The sequence below is a fragment of the Astyanax mexicanus genome, chromosome 1 (assembly GCF_023375975.1).
Source record: "Astyanax mexicanus isolate ESR-SI-001 chromosome 1, AstMex3_surface, whole genome shotgun sequence".
NCBI classification, from domain to species: domain Eukaryota; kingdom Metazoa; phylum Chordata; class Actinopteri; order Characiformes; family Acestrorhamphidae; genus Astyanax; species Astyanax mexicanus.
The window spans coordinates 97,967,610-97,995,000 of NC_064408.1; the positions used below are offsets into that span (position 1 = coordinate 97,967,610).

At 42.7% G+C, this 27,391-nt stretch overlaps 1 protein-coding gene across 3 annotated transcripts in view; it reads left to right on the top strand.

The window, feature by feature from the left end:
- Positions 1 to 27,391, top strand: part of zfhx4 (zinc finger homeobox 4) — an 86,356-nt gene that overhangs the window by 53,851 nt on the left and 5,114 nt on the right. For 2 of the 3 annotated variants that reach the window (XM_049486424.1, XM_049486423.1), the window contains exons 5-9: positions 15,926 to 16,027; positions 20,871 to 21,004; positions 21,575 to 21,775; positions 22,209 to 22,329; positions 22,470 to 27,391. The exon at positions 22,470 to 27,391 is cut by the window's right edge and continues 334 nt beyond it. In XM_049486424.1, the coding sequence (XP_049342381.1) occupies positions 15,926 to 16,027; positions 20,871 to 21,004; positions 21,575 to 21,775; positions 22,209 to 22,329; positions 22,470 to 27,391 (5,480 nt within the window). The remainder of the gene's footprint in view (positions 1 to 15,925; positions 16,028 to 20,870; positions 21,005 to 21,574; positions 21,776 to 22,208; positions 22,330 to 22,469) is intronic. The other variant, XM_049486429.1, reaches the window with a different exon arrangement.

Sequence of the window (27,391 nt, forward strand, 5' to 3'; positions counted from 1 at the left end):
TTTGTTGTTAGTATGTACTGAACTAGATAGTATGTACTGTTGGGGGTCTCACCTCCCCCCCCCTTCACTCTCTCTGTCCTCTAGCCTCTCCTTTTTTTTTTCCTCTTCCTTCCGCCTCACTCCTTGCCTCACCCCTCTGCAAGGCTATTAAGGCAGTGTCTTTAGCTTGTCAGATCATGGCATGGCAGAGGGGAAATATTCCATCCGAGAGGCACGTTGTCTCCAAGTGCTGCAATTAGGAGTGTCAGCTAGCGGGCCCAGCCCTGCCTGATGATGTGTGTGTGTGTGTGTGTGTGTGTTCTGGGGGTATCAGGCCTTGGATAGACAAGGGTGTACCCCAGTGCCTCCCCCCCCAATCTCCCCACCCCAACCAAATGTGGAAACAGCGCTCTCTGTTTGATAAAAGAAAACAGACGTTGCACGCAGGAAGCCCCATGAGTTAACAGCCAGAGCAACGCTCTCATGGGTCAAGTGCTGCATTTGCATTTTGATGGGATGTTATCAAGTAATTAATGCACCAGTCAGAATGCATTACCCCAGGAGTGAATTGAAAGGTTCATTACCAAATCGCCCCTCACTCCAGGAATAGGTTTTTCTTTTGGTTCTTTTTTTTTTTTTTTTCGCCTCATGTCTCCGACATGTTGTTTTTTGAGCTCTTCTTCGCCCCTGTTGGATGTAGCAGAAGGGATAGAGAGGTGAACGGCGGCGCTTAATAAGGGCATTCACATTGGAGAGTGCTTGTCTTAATAAATGTACACATCAGGGCCCTGCTGCCCTGTCACTTTAATTGCTTCTCCAGCTTCTTAACAAGCCAATCTTCATCAGCGCTGGGCCTGTTATGAATAACAGAATGCATCGAAGGGCCTCCATGCTTAATAAAAATGCACCCGATTTATTAGACTGGAGTGCATTGTTTATAAAGAGTCCAGTGAGCAGCATACGCTTGTTCATTATATGGAGGACCACCAAGAAGGAATGGGGATGGCCAGTTGGTCTTTTAGATGTGGTTGGAGGCCAGCTACTATAGACGTGCCTTTATGGACACCTTTATGTTTTTTAGGTGTGCAGTAGTACTTAGTAGTACTTTTTTTATTCATCCAAACACTTATGAAGAAGCTTGTGTCTTCAGAAAACTATAAAATAGAACAGGCCACAGCCCAGGTAGCTCCACCCTGTCTTCTGCCCATGCTCTGTCACGGGCTATCATTGGGCTTGGGCTCGTCCTTCCTTGTCTCATCCGGACTCGGTCCGGCACAGAGGGAAATGTGAGTGCAGCGGGAGATTAAAGCCGGGAATCAGGGCCGTGTGAGCAATCATCATTTCACAAGAACATTCTTTCATCTTCACTCTTTCCAGCCCAATGCTAACAGGGGCTCATGTCACAACACCACTGTTGCTTTTATCTTCCTATAATAACTCTGTACAAAAAGAAGGAAAGGAAGAGGGAGGGAGCAGCACCGGGGTTGGAGGGGGGGCCAGAGTGGCCTGTTCTTTCTCTGCCATCACTGTAAATTTACACAAGGCCCCGTGCTGTTATTGGAGCAGCCTCTTTTATGTCATCAACCTTGTCTCCAGCCAGGACCTAAACCCAAAAATATCCCGCCCAGACAGTTTATGGCTATTATTCTTATTTCGTTTTCCATTAAATCCTGTGCTGTGTCTAGCTGCTGCTGATGGTGTTCTGTTTTCGGGCTCGTTGGACATAAGCAAACTGTTGCGCAAGTTGCTGCATCTCCGCTGAGGTCCAGAGTGGCAGCCAGTGTCGGCTTTTCCCAGCGCATCACCTCTGCTAGCCTGTTCCTCATCAGAGGTGGTGGGCAGTAGCAGGCAGCAGCTCCTCTCATGGTCCATCAGTGGCCCATCAGCAGGTCTTACACACCAGCAGACCCGCGCCTTTTGTTCTCCCGCAGGTTAATAGAAATGGAGGAGATGGGCCGAGGAAAAGCAGGGCAATTTTCTGCTATTTAAGCTTGGGGAGATGGCACTCTTCAGGAAGCACTGGAGGAGTGAGAGAGTGTAATGGGCGTTCAGAAAAAGAAGGGAGAGTGGAAAGAGTTACTGGAGGAGAATCTTAAGATTTAGGCATGCATGGAATTGGGGAGGGGGCCAAAGGTGAGATAATCAGCAATCTGAAATTGAAACCTGTCGGCTGGCCAGTGCTAGCCCAAGTGTTCCACACAAATACACACATAGATGTTTATATACAACAATATAAAATATATTTTGAGCAATTCAAATTGCAATTCTAAGTACTCTGAATGACTTTGTAAGATACATTTCTTTAACCATTTAAACTCTGTTCATAAGCCCACACTTCAATAAACACTAAAACAGAGCCCTGTGGGACACCCCAAAATGTGCTATACTAAGCTCTGTTCTGTTCCACATACGGAGGAAATGTCAGCAGGAAATGATATTACTTTATATTTTCAACTACATATATATTTACATGCTTATTAGTTCATTATAGATGTTCCAATTCAGGACATTCAGGGATAAAGAAGGAAGCAGCATCACACTGGCACAGGCACAGGCATGCACAGATACATGTGCATGTACACGTACAGAAGGACAGAATAGTGAATCGTGCCTTTGATCCTACACTTACTCACTATGTTCAGTAGCTGTAGCTTTAGAAGAAGGATGGCAGATACCATGCTGTCCTCTGGTAGAGCGAGCGAGAGAGCGAGCGAGAGTGAATACATTTCAAACAGCCTCTGCACTGATGGAAACTGATGTTTCTTTAATTGCCTCAAAAACAATGGCAAAGTTAATTACCTCAAAAATGAGCTGTCTCTAACAGGAAAAGCATAGTATATATGCCATGTCTTGCCTGTAGCCATGTCAACTGAGAGACTAAGAGCGCTCTTTATGAAGTACGTCATGTTGTATTATTTTAATTATTGTGTATCGCTGTAATTTTGTTTGTGCTGGATTTCCCCCCCCCCCCCCCCCCCTATCTTACCTCAGGTTATAAAACATTGTATGCGTACTCATTATTGATCTAATTCGTTAGCTCGTCGAGCCAGCCATGTGACGTCTCCATTCCCGCTCCCATGACAATTAGAGACAATAGGCTCCCTTTTAATGTTTAATCATGGCTCTTTTCTAATTAGCAGAAGAATGCTCAGCAGATACAATGGGTACTGTTAGGTTATGGCCTGCAGCATGTGTTTTGGATCCTGGATTAGTCTAACTGTGTCTGGATCTGACATTAGATTACGAACGCTTATTGGTGTTGCTGGAGCTGCTCCGGTTACGTTTCTTGAAGGGATCTTCACGGACGTGGCCGGCTCGACTCGGCTCGGCTCGGCTCTGCTGTCTTCATTTTGAGTGCTGTTGAAGTGAGCAAGCCCCTTCGCATTATTCACCCAGGCCGGCTGATCGAAGCCCAGCTCAATAGCACTAAACCAGCTCATGCTCCAAAGATTTGTCTTACAAAACCTTGAAAACTGCTCTGAACATCCATACATTGATTTTTGTTGGCGGGGATCTCCAGGGCTTTCATGTAGAGACAGGCTCCATGCAGAGGTGAGGAAAGGGCTTCCCCCACCAGAGTATATGCAGGGAGAGGAAAGGGGGGATTCCCTTTCAATAGCCAGGCCAAAATAATTAGCAGCATGCAAAGCTACCCAAGCCTAGTCACCCCTAATGTTACAGCTTACTCACAACCTCTTGTGTACAGGTATTGATGTTTAGACATAGAGACATTTTGAGAGGGTTTTAATAAAAAATAAGCAAGCTTTCTATTTTCAGTTTTGTATAGCTATACTTTTTAAATACATGACAAAAGAGTGAGCCAGAATTACCTATCAAACTCCACCCCTTCCTATTAGCCAGTGAGAGAACAAATGTTTATGGAGCTTTTCCAATGCATAGTACATACATTATTTGACTGTAGTCAGCTCCTACATGCTTTTCACTTTTTGCAAATATAACAGGTGCTTCATACCTGAAACTGGGTTCTTTTTTAATACCGCACTCACTCGTGGTTCCAAGCAAGCTGAGTAGGAACTAAAATGTAACTTGTAAACCTTCCAGGGTGCTGATTAGCCAGAGAGAATTGTATGCTAAAATTATCTTAAGTAAAGCAGTTACTTCTTCCTATTTAATTGAAAAAAAAAGCTGAGAAATTTTTCAAAACAAGGTGTTCCCAAAATTTTGAGAGCAGTTGCTTATTGAGACCTGGAGGCGAATGAGTTAGCCGCTTCATCTTCACCATTTCCCCAACAAAACTAATTAAGTCGGCGGTGTGTATGAAGAGTGGCAGCCGCCGCTTTTGAAAGCAAGCCGCTCCACTAAGCGCTGCAGTCAGTAACGTCGGAGGCAGACGGTGTAATTGCAGGCGCAGGTAGTAATGAACATTAATGAATGCACCGTGCACTCGGAGGCAGCTGTGTTTTATGTTCCTCCGTGCTGCACACAAGCCACTCACCTCGCTGGATCACTGATGAAATTATTAAAGCAGCCGCCAGCATGCTGAAAAAAAAAAGACGTAAAAAAAAAAACGAATTCAGCACCGTTATGTCGGCATCTGGACAGATGCATGTAAAGCCCCCTCCTCCTCTTCTTTTATTCACTCGATATCTAAGCAAATCTACACTTTTTTTCTCCCCTCTTTCGCTCCTCTTCCCTTCGCCTTTGAAGTGATAAGGAAGTGTTAAATCAAAGTGAAGCCTAATTACATATCTTGGGACTGGCTGGTTTTAAGTCATTGTTCATATTGTTGGGCGGGCTGGTGGGAGCGAGGGAGGGAGGGCTTGCATGTGCACAAGTGAGCAAGAGCGTGTGCGTGTGTATGTGTCAGAGCAGAGCAGCAGAAAAGCTGGCAGCTGCCAGTGTGTGTGCCACCTGCCGTACATCTCTCTATTAGCATAATCATCTCCCCAGCAAATGGCAATAATGGTGTCACGCACCTTTGTGTAATTGCTACTGTCATAATATATGCCAAATGATTATGTTGTGTGATTAGATGTTGGGGAGGGGAGAGGTCTCCCGCGTCACATTCACACTCGAGTGCCTTTATTTGGAGGCGCAGCGGCGAGGACACTGCTCTCACCTTGCCTCCACACCACTGCTATCATCCCCATGTAATTGTGCCAAATGCAAATCAGAAAGAGATCGCGTGCATTATTCACAAATTAAACTGCTCTGATGTGTTTGGATGCTTTTGCTAAAGGTCATGTGGTAGGATGTGCTTTTATTCATTCACTTTCTAAACACGCTCACGTCTGACTGAAGGCTAGTCAAGATAATGGCAAATTTGAAAAAAGGGCAGTTTTATTTTTTACTAAAAGACTGAACAGCCTTGGTGGCACTTTACGGATGGCATCATTATTTAAATATACATACAAAAGAAGGTACAGTAGTGATAGTATTAAAGTAGTCAAACAGGTTTAGGTAGTCAAACATGTTTATAGATACATATATATATATACGACTGTAGACAGTCTTTAGTCTTTGACGCTTGTATTAATATAAGTATGAGTCATTGTTGTTGATCATTAGTAAAAAGTAGTATAAAAAAGTATGATGATAAGTGCTACCATATAGCCTTATATAAAGACTTTTAAAAGATCCTAACAATATCAAAACAAATAGACCTTTTTTCCCCCAACATCAGCAGGCCATTTCTTAGTGTTGCGTGTTTGTTCCATTAGAAACGTGACTGAACATTAAGGAAATGAGGAGAAAAAAGAAAAGAAGTTCACACAGTAGAGGAGGGGATGAGGAATTGCGGGCCTTTGCCGCACTAATGTTTTACATAATTAGCCCACTTGCATTTTCCTCGGAGGGACGGCTCAGGCAAGCAAATGAATAGGTAATGATTGGAGTGGCCAGAGGCGCTGTGGTCTGAGCGTGAGTGGCAGCCGCCGCGGCCACTGTGACGAACACGGGGGCCTAATTGGGCCAGGGGAAAGGAAAGAAAGGGAAAATGGAAGAGTGCAAGGGGGGTGACGAAGGAGGGGGTTGTGGAGGGGCTGAGGGAACGCTGCATAAACAGCAGACGATCCGAACAGGAATTCTAATGTATCATGTGCTCCGCTTGCTGACACCTCATTGCACCAAAGATTGGTATGTTTTGCAAGGGAGGCAAAAAATTATACGTTTACTAATATGGCCTATATGGGGATTTTTCGCCCGTCAGATGTGGGGCTGTCTGCGGCTAGCTGCCCTGCAACTTGATGTACGACGTCCATGTCTTCCGTTTCAACTGCGGTTTTGCAGCACCTGCGAAATGTGCGCCTGTTAGCATTCAGGTGTATTTGGAATACATACATATAAAATATATATGTAACTATAAATAAAAGTGTAAAATTTAAGGGAAACAGCTAATACAGTACAAATCCTTTTTTTAACTCCTTTAAAAATTGGTATCTGCATCATGGCAGTAACCAGTTATCTCCCTTTCCCTCCCCATTCCAAAGGTGGATGATCCTTTCTGAGCAACCCTCCCTAATCGTCGTGAGCAGGAGGAAAACACACTGCCTTTTTAAAGCATCTGTGTCTTAAGATGCCATTGATTAAATGTTAACTGATATACTCCAGTTGGCAATCTTGTTAGACCTTCCAGTAGCCAAGATAGACAGTTTAGGGTCCCGGCTGATCAATATTACAGATAAAGATTTCATCCATCAATGAGCTCCCAAAACAAAAGGTGTCTGTTACCTGATTAGGCCAACGGGGAGCCTCCTCTCTCTCTCTCTATCTCTCTCTCTCTATCTCTCTTTCTCTTTCCTTCAGTCTTTCTATCTCTCTCTCTCTCTTTCTTTCTCTCCCCTCCGGACTGCCGACACAGCACAAGAGTTTCAGTCGATCGGCTACAAACATGGAGGCCGTGTAATTACAGAGCCAAACAGTCCTGCAGATAACGCGCCTTTGACTTAGCTCCGGATAAAGGTTAATCTCCCTGTCTCTGTCCAGCGAGATGGGTCCCGGGCTTATATATTTATTTAAGGCAGCGAGAGAGAGAGCAAACCTCCTCCACTGAGACATGGACTCCTGTACCGTTAGTGTGGAGCCTTGGAGGAAGAGTTAGAACCTGCTGCATACCAATGCCAGCCGCAAATGACCGAATCGATGGTGGAATGGCCACTGCTGTTTAAGGGTATCAATAAATGTTCCTTTATTTTACCCTCAACGGATAAGTGTCGCAGTTAAAAGACCAGCGGATGTCTTAATTGAAAGTTAATTTTAAATCAATAGGTGGAGTCATTTAAATATTGATCCTTCTTTCCACTCAAATTGTTGATGTGTCACCTTCCTTGTTCCTTTCTCCTCTTTTTTTTGGTAACAACTTTGTTAAAATGCAATCAATAAGCCACACTTAGTGTGTCGTAAAAGGAAGTAATTGACAGTTGGTGCCAAAATGTCCTCTGGGGTATTTCATTGTCTTTCTGAAGACATATATCTTTTAAAAGAAGTCCTAGACACTAACTGCAGATAGTGACCTGAAGATAGCCATGTAATGTACTAGGGAGTGTTCAGAAACATTATTATTTTTTAATAGATTTTTAAAGTCCTTAGCAAAATTGAAATAACATGACCATTACTAGCATTTTTTTTTTCGTTGTCCTGGGCCTTCAGGTTCTAGGCAGGACCCTGGACTCTCTACATTATTACTGTTCCTGTGTGTATGAGTGTCAGACAAATGAAGAGAAGACAAAAAGAGAGAGAGAAAAAGAGAGAGAGAACAGGCCTCATTGTCCATGGACTCTGCCTATCAGCCTAATCTTATTTATTTAAAGCATATGTCTGCTGGTACTTCTTTGTGAGGCTCTGGTAAGGAGGGAGTGCAGCCCATATGACATTGTTTAGGGAGTAATGAAATAGACATTTTTTGCATGTTTTTATGGGGGATGAGGAGAGCGAATGCGCCCATTTGTTTCCGTCCGCGGATGCCATCTCCCAGCAGTTGCCAGCGGACGTCCTCCTGTCCTTTTCCTTCCCCTGTTTGAGGCTCTCCTGGCCATTGTAAACTACACTTCCAGTTTGTGAATTTGGTTTGATTCGGGGCCCAAGCAACCTAATTACTTCAGGCTTGTTTTTGTGTTTTTTTTCTCGTCTTATTCTTCTCTCTCAGTCTTGTGCAAATCCAAATCAAAGCTGCTGCTAGCCTGAACCCAGAGAGCGTGAACCCACTGAACTTCATGCCTGTTTGTAGCTTCCACAGAATAGCGGTTTTGACCAAAACCACATCTACTGTCAAGGCAACTGCCGGAGCAGCCATTGTAACCTCTACAATGACCCTGCACTATTTTGACTGAGAAGAACAGAGAAGATCTGCTTATGGGGATCATTACTACTGTTTTTATTGTATTTGTCAGCTTGGTTATTCTTAGTCCATGTAATACACCCACTTGCTTTGTCTTTGAAAGTAAGATATTATACATGACACTTATTGATGTCAGAGTGTTTTCACAATATTGATACGTATTGATGTTTTGGGATTAATGTATTAATGCGACTTGAAAGCAATATATATCTCCTATAAACGTCACATCATACTGTGTATGTATACTGTCAGAAAACACAGTACTGATAATAAATATTATTACTACTCCCCAGCACAAGTGGTAAGAAAAAACAACAATAATAATAATGGCAGTAAAATTAAGCTTAGTCTATATAAAAGTAGTGCGTATCTCAGTTCTTTGTGCTTCTGGCTCGTTTTGATATGGCCACTAGTTTTCTTGGTTCCCAGGGCAGCTCCAGCCTACAGATGGGTGACAGATAGGTCTTATTTGTCTGATAGAGTTGAGCAGGGAAATGGAGCTACAGCTGGTTACTTCATTAGGTCCTCACATTGATTGAACCCCCCGCTGAAGTGATGCTGCAGCCTCCTCCGATAACTGCTGGTAATAGAACAAAATGAATTCTTATCACAGAGATTGGAAAGGCCATTAACCCTGGCCTCCAGTGCTTTTTAGAAGTCACAGACAGGAAACCAAGCAGTGAGCAGGAGAGGGAGAAAGGGAAAAAAAAAGTGAAACGGCAAAGGAGGGGGGAGAAAAAAGCGTGCTCCACCGGAGCCGAGGTCACGTTGGCGGCCGTGTGTGAAATTTCCAGGCCTTTTTGGCTCCTGTGCAGATGAAACGGCTACCCGGGCAGATGTTTATAATCATGTCTTGAATAAATATTGGAAAGAGAATAATAAAAGACGAGGAACGGAGGGAGGTGGGGATGAGGGGAGAAAGAGTGAAACGAGCAGGAATCTGTTTAAATTATTTTCAAATAGCACAGTAAGCCCGGCCGTGCCGCCCGCTCATACCCTGTTTGATTTGCTCGGGAAGCCTCGGGTGATCCGAATGGCAGCCCGGCGCACCGTGGCTGTTGTGTAAGATCCAGGTGCGCCAAGGATTTTCGGCAAAATTCCTTTGAAGATGTGTTCTTTTAAAGCTTTTGTGTTTGTTATTAGGAATCATTAATATCGTCTCGCGCTCGTGGGCGCAAAAACAAAAGTCGGCAAAAAAAAAGCGAAGGAAATATTTTTTTTTTCTGTCGGTGCAGCAAAAGGTATGGCTTTAATCTTCATCATGTTTATTCATATGACGGCTGGAAATAATAGGTGTGAGTGCATCATCCATTTTGACGAGAGGACTTAGAGGCTGGTGGCAGAAAGAGAGAGAGAGACTTCCTCGCGTGAAAATAATTGACAACAAGAAAGAGGATTGAGGCAAGTGCTGATACAAGCATTTTGTTCAAAAAAGTTTATGTTTTCTACTCTTTTTGATAGATGCCACGGAAAAAATATATATATATTGACAGCAACAAAATGGCAAGTCTAGATTTTCTCTCCCTTGGGATTATTTTCCCCCTGCCATAAGACGCTGTCATAACAGCCATTATTCTGAAGCTCAGTGAGCTCTAGCAGCGCACCATGTTCAGAGAACGTCCTCGTAACCTTCAGTAGTTCAGTCTTAAAGTACGATCGCGACCAAATGGGTTCAATATGTGCTCCAGAGCACATGACGTCATGCCAGTTCTCAGCGTGTGAGGAAGATTGTTGCTTTGTACTCCCGCTGATTCACCCCAAACCTGACCCAGTGGGGTGGTAACTCTACCGTATGTTTATGTAGGCCAAGATGACAGCGAAATGTAACCACTTGAACTCTACAATAAGAGACCATCATTATACTTTCACTTACATTTAAATGCTAACTTTCCAACTCCAGTGCATACACACTCTCAAAAATAAAGATTCCTAAATGGTGCTTGGCTTGGAGGTACAATTTCAGGGGAAAAAAGGAATACAAAAAAATAAGAATAAAATTTAAATTATAGAAGAGCCGTCCAGTGAAATGTTCCTCAAGGAATCAAAAAAAAAAGTTGGTTGATCTGTAGCGCAGCTCCAAAGAACCCTTTTTGGCAACTTTATTTTTCATTTTTAAGAGTGTTTTGCTCCAGATGATCCCTGAATCTGCACCAAAGCCCTGCTGGAGAGCGGCCACTGTTCATGGTTTTAGGGGTTTTAGGCACAAGTCATGTTTTTACAACTTTACTGTTTGTCCTGAAATTCACATCGCACAAAGCATGTCAAACAATCTCGCACCAGAAAAGGCTTTATTCTCGGAATTAGGATTTGAAAATGTTAGAGAGGCCCTTGGAACATTTTCACCAATAATCCCTCCTTCTTAGAGCCATGTAATATAGGTTAATGCGCAGCTACTTGGACATCTCCTTAGCACTGCTAGCTGCTGCTGATGATAATGTTTGAGAGTGTGTGTGTGTGTGTGAGTGTGTGTCTGTACTCTGCTCCCGGGCTTAGCAGCAGCAGCAGCAGCAACACCCACTCTCCACGTTGATGTTTAGTATTTTAGACATGGTACATTAACAGCATCTGGTTAAGATCTAAATGCTTGTTAAATACGCCGAAATTTGGAAAAAGAGGGAGAGAGAGAGAGAGGGGAGAAAAAAGGATTGGGGTGAAAGGGGGGGTGGCGGAGGATCAACAAGTCAGTAAAGGTTATTATCCTGAAAGTATTACATCTGGCCCCTAACAAAGTGGTGCAGGGTGTAAGGTTTCAAAGATTCTTTTAAAACAGAGGGGCCAAATGAAAACCACGAGGGGAAAGAATGTGACATCACAGAGGCCACGGGCTGCCCTGAGTGCAATGAGTGTTTCTTACACCTCAACTAGAGGAGACAGTTAAGTCATTAGAAGCAGAACAGCAAGCACGGTGTGTCTACAATTATTATTATTATTATTATTATTATTATTAATTATTATAATTACAAATGGTAATACTTTACAATAAGGGTAAAAATAAAAAAATACAGTCAGCAGCAATACACCTGTTAATGTTTTTAAACATTATTACATTTTAATGCCTTGGAATGGTGTAAATAATAATTTAGACATTAGCTAAAACAATATTAATATTGAATTAATTAGAGTACATTAAAACATTCTGTTGTAACTGCTGTTATTAAATGTTCCTTTATTGTAATGTAATAAAAAAATATATCAGCCTTATTATTAATGTAGTTACTTTAGCACATTCACACTTCAGAGTTTTATCCCCTCCTAAATATCAGCAACATGTTTATTTTATTTTATTTCATTTTATTTTATCACTGCACAATTCTGTCCCCCAAAACTACTCTCTGCTTTTAGTGGATTAATTAAATAAAAACTTTAATAGCATTATTATTATTATTATTATTATTATTATTATTATTATTATTACTGGACAAATGTTTAGCATATTTAGCATTAGCATGTTAGCATCATTGCTTAAAATAGATTTGTATATATTTATTTCTTAATTATTAGGGAATTGTGTGTGTGGGGGGGGTACACTGAACCAGCACAAAAGTCCAATGAGTGTGTAGTGTGTTTGTAGCGTGAGGAGGCAGAGGACATACCTTAATGAGGCCGATCATTTCTGGAGCTGCTGTGCTTCCACCGCTGTGTGCAGTGGGTGTCTCTTTTACCAGGCGGATAATGACCAGACTGAGGCGTTATGGCACCCATGGGGAGAGAGGGAGCAGCCTGGCCTCCCTCGCCGTCATTAAGCACTCACCACAGGACAGGCCCAGTGCTTTAATGACATGAAAGTTACCAGACTTGCATTTATGAATTTCCACATACAAGCCCCCCGCCCCTCACTGTCTCTCTGTTGATGAATATGAATGTGGCAACAGTGCACCTAGCAGCCCTCCTCAAAACAAAGGACAGCTCGGTGTGGCAGGCCGGCCTTTTCCTTTGTGTTAATGCTCAGAATCATTTGTCTGTCTTTGACTGCCGCGGATGCTGACTATCCTATATTGGAGCAGGGGCTTGTGGGTAATGTGTTTGTGGTGCCGGTGGAAGGGGGCAGTAAAAATTGTCCATGACTCTGCTGTTAGCCATTAAGTTTGATGGGTAAAGACTTGGCTGCAACCTGCCCCCAACCCACACATACACATACACACTCACACACTGCTGACACGCAGCCTCTGTAGCACATGCAGATTACTCAAACTGTTGCCAGGGTCAGGCACAGGGCAGACACGGCCATGATGTATAGGAAGGCATGTCTGGGAATTTCTCTTGCTCTTGAAGCGCATACCAGAGAAGCTGCAGCACAGCCCACCAAAAAGAGAGTGAGAGAGGGGGAGAGAGAATGAGAGAGAGAGAGAGAGTGAGTGGAAGGAGAAAGGGAGGAAAAAACTGTCTGATGAGACCCAGATGATAGCGGCTTGTCTTTTTTTCCCTCTCTCCCTCCTTTACTACCTTCATAATTTGCCCTTTTCTTTTGCTTGACACGCCATGTTTTATTAATGCATTCCACGATAGCCTTAAAAATTTGATGCCCCCTCGAGGTAGAGACACTCGCTAGCACTTTGACACTTCATTTCCCAGCCAGGGGGAATGGGTCAGTAAATCCAGCTCTACAGACACTCTCAGGCCGGCTAGAAGGGAGGGATGAGGCAAGTGAAGGAGAGGAAGAGAGAGAAAGAAAGAGACTGGGGATGTAAGGGTAGGGCAAAGGGGAGGTGCCAAAGGCCTGCCCCATGCCCCTGAGTGTGACACATTGTGCTTTTATGTGGTGTTTACTTGTGTGTGTGTGTGTGTGCGTTAGAGAGAGTGACTGTGTCTCTTTATTAACTAGCCTGAAATCTGGTCATGATCAGAGGCTGGATGGCTCCAGCTGGCCTCCCCCCTCACTAAGGTTTCGTCTCATCTGCCTAGTGAAGCTCAGAGCAGGGCTCTATTCCTCGCTCAGATTCTCTGATTAGCCCTCTGCTCTAGCACTGGCTTAAGCCCCTAGGAGTGTACATGTCTGACCTCAGCACAGGTCAAATTCACATTCTTTAGAAAAGATTCATTGCAATTCTTTCAAAGCAATTGAGCGTAAATCTTAAATTTGAACATAATTCAGTTTCATTTGAATTAGGTAGAAAAATAATTAGATTCAGATCTAAATTTTTAAAACATTATAAAAAACATAAAAAAACATTAATATTAAAAAAATATTAATAAAATATATAATGCTTTTTAATTGATAGGAAATTTGATTTTGATAAAAAAATGTTTTAATTATTTGATTCAATTTTAATTCTTAAGGAATGTGCACTATCCGATTCTAATTTCATTTCAGAAATCGAAGCACAATTTTGTTTCTTTATGATTCTTTAAAAAAAAAAAATCTAATTATTAAGAAAAGACTCAAGTGCACATGTTACATATCAGCACAGTCTAGTTTAATCATAATTCTCTAGGAAACAGTTTGTTTCAGATTTCATATGGTTCATAAATTTAATTTGATCCAAATTCTTAATAATAGATTCAGGGTACATCTTATCATGCTTATCATGCAAACGAATTGTGCAAATTCTAAAAGTTAACACATATCAGAAACAATAGTACAGTTCAAGCTCAGCCTCACACCCCTAACACACACACACACACACACACTGCTCTCTTACAGCCCCACTCTGCTCATTCTTTTTCTGGTTTCTGATTTGTATGATAACGAAATATGGAAGAGTCGCACTCACAGCAGCACACTGTGATGGCCCTGCTTGTTTTGCTAGTTTATCTGTTGTTCCAGAGCGAGAAGTAAAGTAGCAGAAGAACATGCTTTTAAACAAGCCTGGCTAATTTAGCAGTTTGCTGCACAGCTGTATGAACAACAGCATGTGCTTCTGAAGAGGCTCCCAACGACACTCCACATACAACGCATACATAAATGCACACACATACTGCGCACCCATACATACACTCTCTCTCTCTCACACACACACACACACACGCTGAGACTTTGCCTTTGTTGCGGGATGAATTAGAATACACCGACACTGCACGAGCACCAAAATAGCAATTTTTGCAGCCAGCTGCCATCACTGACAGGAGATATTTCATCCTGTTGTCAGAATATTATTAATAAAACATCAGGACTAGAGTGCAGCACAATTTCTCCTTTCAATCATGCCCAGCATCTGCCATGAAAATTTCATGCTGTATATAATTTCCACTTAATGTGTTGCACTTAAAATGTCGGCGCCAGCGCTGTGTGGGGAATTTGAAAGGGTTAATTATATCATGTATCCGCCAAAGCCGGAGCCACTCTGCTTACCAAACAATGACTTGAGTGATTGTATGCAAATGCACACGTGACCTTTTTGCCACCTCGTGGTCAATTTAAATGGTTATTACGGTTTTATAAAATGGATGAGCGCAGCACTTTTAGCAGCATTTTCTCCCCTCTGCGTGTGTTTCCCTAATTTATTTAATTTCTTTCAGGGTCTTCCAAAAAACATTTCCAGTTTCTCCTGTCTCTTTCTCTCTGTCTCTAACCCCACTTCCACCTCTAACCCTGACATGCAGCACGCTGGAAGCAGCATGGGGTGGAGAGGGAGAGAGGAGAGAGCCTGGTTATCTGGCATTACTCAGCCTGCTAAAAATTCATTAAAATGTGACATCAGCGCTGTGAGAGACAAATGATCTCTGGATGAAAGGGAACAGTGGGCCTTTCAGGGATTAGAGGCGCGCAGCCTCGACCTAGCAGCTAACAGCATAAACAGATTAATCCACTGGCAGCATAGCGAAGATCCACAGAATTATTAAACACGGGGGTGGGGAGGGAGAGAGGGGAGAAAAGGAGGGAGGGAGGGGGCCAAGCACCAGAAAGATTTTCTGGTGTAATCTGCCTAGTGCTAACAATCTGGAGAGGTGTGTGATCTGGCCCCTGGTAGAGAGCTCGTCTTGCACAGTGGCCCCTGCCAGACACACATTCGCATATGTAATGTAGAGAGAAGGTTTTATCTATAACAGGGAGGTGTGAATGCAATCATGCGGTCATTTCTGATTCCTGTGACACATTATTGCTGTCAGAGCTTAAAATGTATAGCAGTTTTTTTTGTCTTAATATTTTTATCAGATTTGAATTGTCACTAAATGCTTGTTTTGTTAATAGAAAAAAAAATAAAATACTATTTAACTCTGTAGCAAATGATTTTTAGCATTAGCTCTTGCTAGCCAGAGCCCAGTTTCCCAAAAGCATCTTAGCATTAAAAATAACTCAACATGGAGAGAGAATGCTCAGTTTAAATCTTGTTAAACCAGCTAAGAATTATCATAGTGCTAAAAACCGTTTGCAAAAATTGGTCTGTAGCCTTAACTTCTAACATTATAAAAAATGCTCTATTCGAGAATTATGTCTGAAAACACCTGGAACATACTCTCGTCAAATATAGATATAAATAAAGAAATATTCATATAAATGTGAAGTTGATGTACTTGTGCTGCAGACCCTAGCTCTAGACTTTATACACACACTGTGTCTCAATCTGGGTAATCTCATTGAAAGATGTCACTGAGGTCATGGTCATCTGCGTTATGGCTTGGATGGAGAGGCTTGAATGCTTTTCTGAGAGAGTGTAAGCTCATAGTAACCTGCAGTGGGTAACTGCTTGGCCTTCCTGTGCTCAATTGTAGAGGAACCAGGTGAGGACACCGAGGGACCCCAACGAGCACCCTCAGCTGAGGACAAAGACCCGAGCGAAGGTCAAGAGGGCAAGAGGACAGAGAAGGACTCCAGTAAGACCCTTAGTTTTGGTCTTTTTCTCTGGCACCTTCCTTCTTCACTAACTTACCCTCCACAGTAACCACACACTAACATACCCACAAACAGACACACACACACACACACACACACATATGTACATATGCTGACACTCTCACACTCATACACCACGCCTGGGCTCCTGCCTTCTTCTCTCCTGCCCTGCCCGCCCCTGGCTCCCTTTCATCTCAACCGTGGGGCTTTTCCTGCTAATAATGGCCGCATGTGTGGATTGCATGTGAATGCTATCAGTAGCCTCCCATTGACCCATTTTAATCATAACCATCTGACAGCAGAGATGCGGATAAGTTGAAGAATATTACAGAATGACCAGTGAGATTATTTTTTAATCAAATCAGTTTGCGTGCTTGTAATTTTTAAGCGCCTTTCATTAATCTTCGCTGTACTTGTGATTCCTCTGATGACATATTAATTTTGCGTAAGCGTAGGATTAGATAGCACTCATGTATATATTTTTTCTAATATTGCCCTGCGCCCTTGTAACCCTTAAATTAGTTTTTTTTTCCCCTTCATTCTTTTCTTTATTTTTTTTTTCTTCTTGCCTTGTGTTATGCCTGCTAGAATGCAGGCAGCACTCCACCCATCAGAGCACATTGTCCTCACTGGTGTTTAACTGCTAATCTACATATATGTGTAACTGGTAGCATATTAACAAGGGCAGCAAGCCTTACAAAACAGCGCAGTGTTGAGATCAGGGAACAGCCCCCGGAGCTAGCATCTGGCACAGCTACCTCAGGCTTTGTTATATTTGCTTTGCCAAATAAGAATTCATACATGCTTTTTATGTATGAGATGGAAATTTGCGGTCAAAATGAATATTACATTGGATGTCTTTTCATGCACGCTATACCTAGCTACATAATGTTGGGTTCAATGGTGCAGAAGAAATGCTGAAACAGGACGAAGCCTATTAGTTTAGCTAGTCATCTATCTTTTACCCATATATCCTTGACAGGCCTGTCTAAGGCAGCAGCTCGAATTTGCACTTCGTATTATATGCGGCATCATTTAACACAGTGCTAGGGATGCACGTTTCTGTCAGGTCAGACCCTCTTATGGTAAAGCGAAATTTTCCTACATAGCACTCTTAAAGCAACAACGCTCACATTGGGATTAGATCCCAAATGGCTGCGTTTTTTTGTTTGTTTTATTAGGAGGTTAATCCACTACTTGGAGATAGAACAGTCAGGGTGGCCAGAGTGTTGGTTTCAAGGTTTGGGCTGTTCAACCTATATGCTAAATATGTTTCTCATCTAATATACTGTAAAATACTATAATATGAGCAACAAAAGTGCAACAACAGTGAAAATTAGGCCCCTGTTAAGATTATACATGGCGATATGCACTGGATTCAGCTGTTAGAATATGCAGTTCATTTTCACATGCATGATCTTTCAAAACAGAGCATTTTCCCTCAGCTTAATTTACTTTGTCATTTTAATCTAGTGTCACCATGGATTAATTATAATCCAAATTGCATTTTCCATGCAAATGTCTTAATCTGGATCAACTCCAGATTACTTTGTGCTTTGTTGAGATGTAACATGTCAGTGCAATGGCTTTGGGCTACAGAAATAAGACAGTAAACACTAGGAGAGATGAAAATTAGCTGTCATTACTGCTAAGAACATTTTCTGCATACCTGCTTCAAATTAGCAAGGAAATTAGCAAGCCATTGTTCATAATGCTCTTTGTGTTGTTGTTTTTTTTTTTTCATATTAATTTCTTATGCAAATAATGCAGATTAATGAATAGCAATGCGAGATAGAACAAATGTTGCATATTTTAAATTAATAGCATTTGCATTTGAAACATTGTTTGGATGTTTCTTAGGCTTGTAATGAGCATTAATCAGTTGCTATTTCTAGATACTACATGAAATTATACAAAAATGATTAGCATATTTAATTGAAGGCCTGTGGCTATGAAAGTTTGACTGTTGATGGCTCCATCGGATGTGTGTGCCAAAATACAGCATGTGCCTGATCCTGTAACATCTAAAACGCTTGGTAGAGCGAGTGTATTTTTCTGGGTTGGGGGTAAAGCGTGGGTCCACTGTGGGAGCTGGGGGTTCAAAGTGTGGCATTCAAATGTTATCAAGTGAACCATAGGTCACTCTAATGCGTGACCTTAACCCGGCGTCCCGTAAATCACTAAAGTTACTCAGAGGCTCCAGCTTTATTTATAGCCCACTAACCTCAGCCAGACTGGCGGGTCTGAGGTCCAGGAAATTGAATAGTAAATTCATGCTGCCTTTATCAAGCAGGTCCTGTGTAATTGACATTTGCCGGGAATGTAGAGACATATTATGTTTTTCTGCATGTTGATTTTTTTTTTTTTTTTTTGCACTATGCATTGTCGTCACTGTTTTTTTAAATGCTATTTACATGCATATATTTTTTTCAAAGCAGTGGATGCTGTGCAGTAGTCTTTAACATGGGACTTTTTAAAATATATTTAAATAGGTCTTACTTTTTTATAGTAATTATTCTCTTGGTCCAGAATAAATAGAAACATCAATAGTATTTCTTTTAAACTTTAGATGTTGATTTTTACTGTGGTGCGAAAATCATTATGTATATCACATTGTGAAAAATGTGTGCATTGTTACATGCCTAGGGCTGCAGTATAAATACTGGATGATGCCCTAATGTATTAAATGTTAAATTAATAATAAAATTAATATAAGAACTGGACATGATAAAAATTGCAGGTGTAAAAAAAACAGTAATGTCGTCCAGTCTTTCTTATAGAATAGAAATTTCTTGCAATTATCAGGAGTATTTAAAAAGGCTGTGTAGAGGCTGTGTGATTACACCATTGACAGTTGTAAATAAAGATGGGTGGCCAGTCTGCTGCCCTGGCTCTTATAATGCACACAGCTTGAATGTCATAAATCACTTTTTGATTTATCTAATCAACCAAGGTCCTGCTTCTCAAAGGCATTTGTCATTGGGGGATGGGAACAGTGTCACAATTATTTAATCTATTGCTTCATTGCTTTGTCTGAAAGACAAAGGGAAAAAAGGCAGTTTCATTTGGTGGACCATGTAGATAGTGAACCAAAGCATAGCTTGAACTGCACCAGCCACCCAAAGCACACAAAGGCACTAAGAAAAAAATGATAAGACGTCCATAATTGACCAGACAAAAAAATTCCTGGGGTTTATAATTCACCTCATTTTATCTCATTCTAGGTGTTGCACAGTGTGTAGATCAGTGCGATACGCATCTAAAACAGTTCTATTTCTTTCTGTCCAGAGATACTAGTCTATTGAAAGGTTTCCCTTTCTTTTTTTGTCCCTTTATGCGTGTGTCCATCTGCAGTTCTTTGTAAGTGCTTATGAAAGCAGCATGTTGATTAAGAAAATACATCATAAAGATGGATCCTCATGTAGCACACAATCAGATTAGCCCCTAGACTATACATTTACATTCAATATGATGGCAGTCAATGGAAACGACTCATCGCATTGTGAAATGTATTTGCACTCGGTTGTCCGGCAATCGTCTCCTCACCCTGGAAATAATTCAGTTGCAAATTGACTGGAAGATGGTGAAAATTGAAAGTTAAAATTAGAAATACTCATAATAAACAGCGAGAGGAGAAAAAAGGTCAGAAGATGCGGTGCGGCAATGAGATTGGGCCGCCTGGCAAATGAGGTTTTCTGTTTGTCATGAAATGTATGTGACATGCCTCCCCAACGCTGCAGGGATATCAAAGCCGGGAGAAAAAAGATTACCTAGCAATTTGAGACTGCAGAAAATACTCTGATGCTCTTGGAAATTCGTATTGTGCCCTTGTGGGTTTTTTCCCCCTTGTGTCACTTTCCTTGACAGGCTAATATGTCAGGCTCCTGATATGTAGGATTACAATAATATAAGTAGAATACCTCATGATGCACAGAATTAAATTGCATGAACATCCAAGCGAAATTCATATGCAATGAAAACAAACAAAATGCAGATGAATAAAAAGAAATACACTCTATTTCTTCTTTTTTTTAAATCAGTGCAGTTGCTTTATTTACACCATCCATTTTTGTGCAGCTTTTACTAAGCCTTGATTCACACGAGTAAGATACACATTTAGCCTAGAGTGACCAGATTAGAGAGGCATGGCGTCTGGGCTTTTCTTTGTGTTCTGCATACTCGGGGAGGGGATAAATTGCATAGACTGAGCAGGCTGGGACAGTGTCTGTATCTGGGGATGAGGGTAATGAAAGATTTATCACCCTGTGCAGCATTCTCTAAATACAACTGGGGGCTGATTTCCCGAATTGAGCTCAGCTGAAATGGTAATAACATTTTTGCCCTCTCCAATGTACTGTGTTGGGCATGGATATTTAGGGTAATGCAAGAGAAGGTGATTTAGCAATCTATACACAAATAACCTGCATAATGGTACCGTGACATATAGTGTGGTGATAATGCATTCGAGACACTCCATTTGTTTTTTGAATATCTTAATAACTAGAATTGCTTTGTGCCCCTGTTGAGCTCAGAATGTGGTCAGAATCAATGACTTCAGTACATTGAAGTGATGTATTGTTAATTCTGTTTGAATGCATAGATTAGTCTTTAATATTAATGGTGCTTTGCTATACAATATTTACTCTTGTCTTCTAAAATAATTTGAATTTAGACCATGACCACCTAGAGCTAGAGCTTACATTGGTTTGTGATCAGTGGTGTAGTGTTAATGATAACGTGACAGCAATTCCATGAGCAGACTTTTCTGTATATAGTGCCTAAAATAAGCTTGTGACTGAAGAGATTCTGTCTGCTTATTCTCAGGAGTTAATACACTGGCTAAAGAAACCCTGGGGAACGCCGCAGCGGGGAAGCGTTCACTTCTACAGGAGAAAGAAAATGACACTCCACCCAAGAGGCCCAGATCGGCTGAGGAGAAGACACTTCCCAATGAGCAGGTGAGATAGAATGGCCGTGGTCATAAGAGAGAGAGAGAGGGAGAAAGAGAGGGACGGGGAGGGGGGGGGGGATGCACTGCAGCCATGCTTTGTGCTGAAGTAAAGTATGTGGATAAGCCTTTACCCTTTGCATCCCTTTAAATTATATGTGTTTTTAAATTAAATTATGAAGTATTAGCATGCCTTGCAGGATCCTGGGAAGTGCACGACTTGAGTCATTTCTAAAATGGATTACATTAAGACAGGTGGTGGGAAGCAGCAATTTGAAAGTACTCCATGTAATGAGAGCCAGGCATAAAAGCATACACATCTTTGTCATTTGTAATCTTCTGATTACAAATTCCAGCAAATCGTGTTTTGTTAATAAAATAGCTCAAGTTAAAGACGTAAGTGAATTACATGAAATATAGTTGCTTTACATTATGTATGGTCTCTTTTGTTTGTCCAGAAATTCAGTTGCCTTCCGATAAGCGCTACCCTGTAGCCTTTAGTGCACCGTATAGCCATGTGTAGCTGTTTTTAGCACAGTTATGAGTTATGACCATGCAATGATAAACGCTGTCGTTTCAGGTGCAGCAGTGCCCATACTGTAATTACAGTAGCAAGGACGCAAACCGTCTGCAGCTGCACATCATGTCCCAACATTCCATGCAGCCTGTCATCTCCTGCCCCCTGTGTCAGGATGTCCTCAGTAACAAGATTCACCTGCAGCTGCATCTCACCCACCTCCACAGCGTGGCTCCAGACTGTGTGGAAAAGCTACTTATGACAGTATGTAAATCAGACTTTTCCTCCCCACTCTCTGACCCTGTAAATCTCCATCAGGGCCACATAGGGCTGTCTAAGCTTACTATAAAGTCCAAACATGCACTGAGCAGGACTGACAGGGGATGGTTTGTGTGGAGCATTTCCCATGCACTTTCCCTGCTCTCCAGAGAGTTCCATATGTATATACTTGGTTGCTGTCCTGTAACAGAATGACCAATAATAAATGCTTTTTATAGTGCTGTGCATAATCAAACCTAAATACAAATAGATCATAATTAAATATCATAAAAAAATTGATGTATGTGGTTATATTTCATCATAGAATTAGATTTTTTAACAGTATAATTATTTAATGTTAATTACTTTACATTTACTCTACTGTGTGGAGGTTCTATGCCATTATGACAACAGTTGATATATACCATATCAATTCCAGGTGTCAGGTCCTGATGTTACGATGCCCAGTAATTCATTGGTACCTGCACCAGTACAAGACAAAGCACCATCTTTGGTGGACTCTTCAGCTGTTGTCCCTGAGGGTTCAGGGAAACCCATGGGTAAGCACATTATACAACACTTTTTTGTGAACTGAATAAATTCCATTACTAAAATGAAGAGCAGTAATTCTATCTATAATGAAAAGTCTTGAAAATGCTTTTTAAACAATCTATATTTCCTTACTTCTATGTTGCAACAGGAAACGGCTCCAAGGATTTAAAAAATAGCACAGGCCCTGAAAAAAGTGAGCTTGAACTTGCCAATGAAGAACTCAAGCCACCGAAAGAGGCTGCTGAGGCTCCTGACTGGAAGAAAGCCAGTGGGCAGGACAGGAAAAGCCCAGACTCACTGCAGGAACACCTGAGTGACCTGCAAAAGCGCCAGCAGCTCTCAGTCTCTGATCGCCACGTCTATAAATATCGCTGCAACCACTGCAGCCTGGCGTTTAAGACATTGCAGAAGCTTCAGATACATTCCCAGTACCATGCCATTCGGGCAGCCACCATGTGTAGCTTGTGCCAGCGCAGCTTCAGGACATTCCTTGCCCTCAGAAAGCACCTGGAGACTGGCCACCCGGAGCTTAGTGAAGCTGAAGTGCAGCAGCTGTGTGGAAGCCTGCCCCTGAATGGCGATATCACAGAAAGTGAGGCCAGAGCACTGGAAGAAGCACAGGCCTTTGAACAGGAAATGGATAAAGATGACGAGCTAGACCAAGAAGGGAAGGCCAGTCCCACTGGAAGTGACAGCAGCTCTCTGCTCGACGAAATGGGTTCTGAACCAAAGCGGACCTTGCCTTTTAGAAAGGGTCCAAATTTCACCATGGAGAAGTTTTTAGACCCTTCCCGTCCATACAAATGCACAGTGTGTAAGGAGTCGTTTACTCAAAAGAACATTCTTCTTGTTCACTACAACTCTGTTTCACACTTGCATAAGCTCAAGAAAGTTCTCCAAGAAGCCTCAAGCCCAGTTCCCCAAGAGACAAGCAACAATGTTGACAACAAACCATACAAATGCAATATATGTAATGTTGCTTATAGCCAAAGTTCTACCCTAGAGATTCACATGAGGTCTGTCTTGCATCAGACTAAAGCCAGAACTGCCAAGCTGGAGACTAGCAGCAGTGCTGGAAGTGGAGGAAGCGGAGCTGTACCAGCTAATAGCCCTGCACCAGTCAGTCAGGGAAACACAGAATCTGTGAGCTTACCAGTATCATCTAACAAAGAAAACACTGTAGATACCAAAGAAGTCAACATAAAGCAAACTACTGATCATATTGCTGTTCAGCCAACTCATCAGTCGACCCCATCACCAGCACAGCTCCAGATGCAACTGCAACATGAGCTCCAGCAGCAGGCTGCCTTCTTTCAGCCACAGTTCCTCAATCCAGCATTCTTCCCCCACTTCCCAATGACACCAGAGGCTTTGTTGCAGTTCCAACAGCCACAGTTCCTCTTCCCGTTTTATATTCCTGGCACTGAGTTTAATATCAGCCCTGAGTTGGCATTGCATTCAGCTGCGTTCGGGATGCCTGGTATGACAGGGTCTTTCCTTGAGGATCTGAAGCAGCAGATGCAGCAGCAGCACCAACTGGGCCAACAGCAGCTCCAGCTTTCCCAGCAGCAAGCTCAACAACAGGCCTCACAGTCCCAGATACAGCAGCAGCAGCAACAGCAACAACAGCAGCAGCAACAGCAGCAGCAAAAGGCACAACAGCAGAGCCACAGGCCTAAGGCAGAACCCAACCACATCAATGTCTCTGATATTCAGATGTCTAGAGAGGCTGAAGAGCACCTAGAGAAGCAAGAGAGCAAAGCAAAGCAGGATGCTATCAATGATACTGACAACACTAAAGACAACAAGGACTCCAAAAAGCCTAAATTCTCAGAACCTTTAATACCTCCCCCACGTATCATTTCTGGAGCTAGAGGTAATGCTGCCAAAGCCCTACTAGAAAACTTTGGCTTCGAACTGGTCATTCAGTACAATGAGAATAGACAAAAGAGCCAGAAAAAGAACAAAGAAGAAGAAATAAACGACAAATTAGAGTGTGGGATGTGTGGTAAATTCTTCTCCAATATGTTAATCCTCAAGAGCCACCAGGAGCATGTTCATGGGCAGTTCTTTCCATATGTGGAACTAGAGAAGTTTGCGCAGCAGTATAGAGAGGCATATGACAAGCTGTACCCTATTAACCCACCTTCTCCAGAGACACCCCCTCCACCACCTCCACCACCCCCAGCTCCAGTGACCACTCTTCCTGCCCCTGCCACTGTAGGAAAAACACAAACACCATCTCCAGCACCTTTGCAGGCTCCGCCCCCGCCGCCACCACCACCACCTCCTCCTCCACCACCTCCACCACCCAGTGCACCTCCACAAGTGCAACTTCCTGTCTCTCTTGACTTGCCAATTTTCCCTCCATTGATGATGCAGTCTGTGCAGCACCCTGGGCTACCCCCACAGCTCACTCTGCAGCTTCCAACAATGGACTCTTTATCTTCTGACCTCACACAGTTATGTCAACAGCAACTGGGACTGGATCCAAACTTCTTGCGGCAATCCCAGTTCAAGCGTCCTCGCACAAGAATCACTGATGATCAGCTGAAAATCCTCCGTGCTTACTTTGACATTAACAATTCTCCCAATGAGGAGCAGATCCAAGAAATGGCGGAGAAGTCCGGACTTCCACAGAAAGTCATCAAGCACTGGTTCCGCAACACGCTTTTCAAAGAGAGGCAGCGAAGCAAAGACTCCCCTTACAACTTCAGCATCCCCCCCATGACAACATTGGAGGATCTAAGACTTGAATCCCAGTTAAACACTCATGAATACTATAAGACTGATTCTGCCATGAACAAGAGGTCATCCAGGACTCGGTTCACAGACTACCAACTGAGAGTTCTCCAAGACTTCTTTGACACCAACGCTTACCCCAAGGATGATGAGATTGAACAGCTCTCTACTGTTCTCAGCCTGCCCACACGTGTGATTGTGGTGTGGTTCCAAAATGCTCGCCAGAAAGCAAGAAAGAGTTACGAAAATCAAGCAGATGCCAAGGATACTGAAAAGAAAGAACTAACAAATGAGCGCTACATCAGAACCAGCAACATGCAGTACCAGTGTAAGAAATGCAGTGTCATTTTCCCTCGAATTTTTGACCTCATCACCCACCAGAAGAAGCTGTGCTACAAAGATGAAGATGATGATGCAGATGAATGCCACTCTGAAGAGATTGCAGAAAACTTTGAGCAAAGTTTCACAAAGCAGATGGAGTCCACTAAACAACCCTTTACAGCAACTAGCTCTGGCTCCAGCTCTCCCTTAATGCCATCGCCCCGCCCTGACATGGGTAAAACTTCACCCAAACCTGAGATTCCCATCGAGAAGCCAAAGCAGGCTGAGGCTGTCCCTTCGCACACACCAAAACCCATGGCCGATCCAAGACCCTCTAAAGCCTCCACCCCTCAGCCTCCCCCACAGAAGATCCCTCAGCCACAAATGACAAGACCCCACTCACAACCTCAGTCTGCAGCTATCCCTTCCAGCCCTCTGTCCATCGCTCTCTCCTCGCTTACCAACAGCCTCCCGCCTCAGATGTTACAGTACCAGTGTGACCAATGCAAAATTGCTTTCCCGACTGTGGAACTGTGGCAGGAACACCAGCATATGCATTTTCTTGCAGCTCAAAACCAGTTTCTGCATTCACAGTTCTTGGAAAGGCCGCTGGATATGCCCTACATGATCTTTGATCCTAATAACCCTTTAATGACAGGCCAGTTGCTTTCTGGAGCGCTTTCCCAGATGCCAACACAAAGCAGCTCTAGTCTTGCTACCGCTACTGGCTCTGGTTCCATGAAACGTAAATTAGATGACAAAGAGGATGGATCCCATGAAAAAGATGGTGGGAACAGCGCTGAAGACCAACACAGAGACAAACGCCTAAGAACCACTATCACACCAGAGCAACTGGAGATCCTTTATGAGAAGTACCTTCTTGATTCTAACCCAACACGAAAGATGTTGGATCACATTGCTCACGAAGTTGGACTGAAGAAAAGAGTAGTTCAAGTCTGGTTTCAGAATACTCGTGCCAGAGAGAGAAAAGGTCAGTTTAGAGCAGTTGGGCCTTCCCAGACTCATAAGAAGTGCCCTTTCTGCAGGGCCCTCTTCAAGGCCAAATCAGCTCTCGATAGTCATATACGCTCACGGCATTGGCATGAGGCAAAACAGGCAGGATTTAGTTTGCCTCCGAGCCCAATGATGCTTCAGGACGATGGAGGCGAAAGTCCACACAAATACACTTTCTTTGAGTATCCGCCATTGCCACCAAAGCTGGAGGTGAACGATTGTGAGCTTCCAACTGCATCCTCCACCCCTATCAAACTTTCTGAGGCGCAGATAAAAAACTTCTTGAGCCCTTCATCCTTAAAAGCAGAAAACAGTGATGAAATTGAAGGGCTTAATATGAATTCTGCAGAGGTCTCCTGTGACACCAACAGAATTGATTTTGATGAGACCTCATCAATTAACACAGCTATAAGTGATGCAACAACTGGAGATGAGACTAATAATGAGGTTGAGAATCTCACAGCCAATGGTGGAGAGAAAGGGGGTGAGAATAAAATGAACTTCACACACAACTCTGAAGCAAATGAAGACAGATTCCCTTTCAGTATGGTGAGCCCTGCTCTCAGTTTCTCTGGCAGAGATAGTGAGCATTACTTCAGTTCCAGAGATGATGACCTTGATGACAACGCTGATAAAAGTGAGACATCAAGCTTAGCTGACCCGAGCTCACCTAGTCCATTTGGAGGTCCAAATTCCTTCAAGTCTTCAAAAGGTGGTGGAGAAAGACCAGGACACAAGCGTTTTAGGACCCAGATGAGCAACCTTCAGCTGAAAGTCCTCAAGGCTTGCTTCAGTGACTACCGCACTCCCACGATGCAGGAGTGCGAAATGTTAGGCAGTGAAATAGGACTCCCAAAACGCGTTGTGCAGGTCTGGTTCCAGAATGCCCGTGCGAAAGAAAAGAAGTTCAAAATAAACATTGGAAAGCCATTTATGATAAGCCAAGGGTCTCCAGATGGACCGAGGCCGGAGTGTACTTTATGTGGTGTGAAG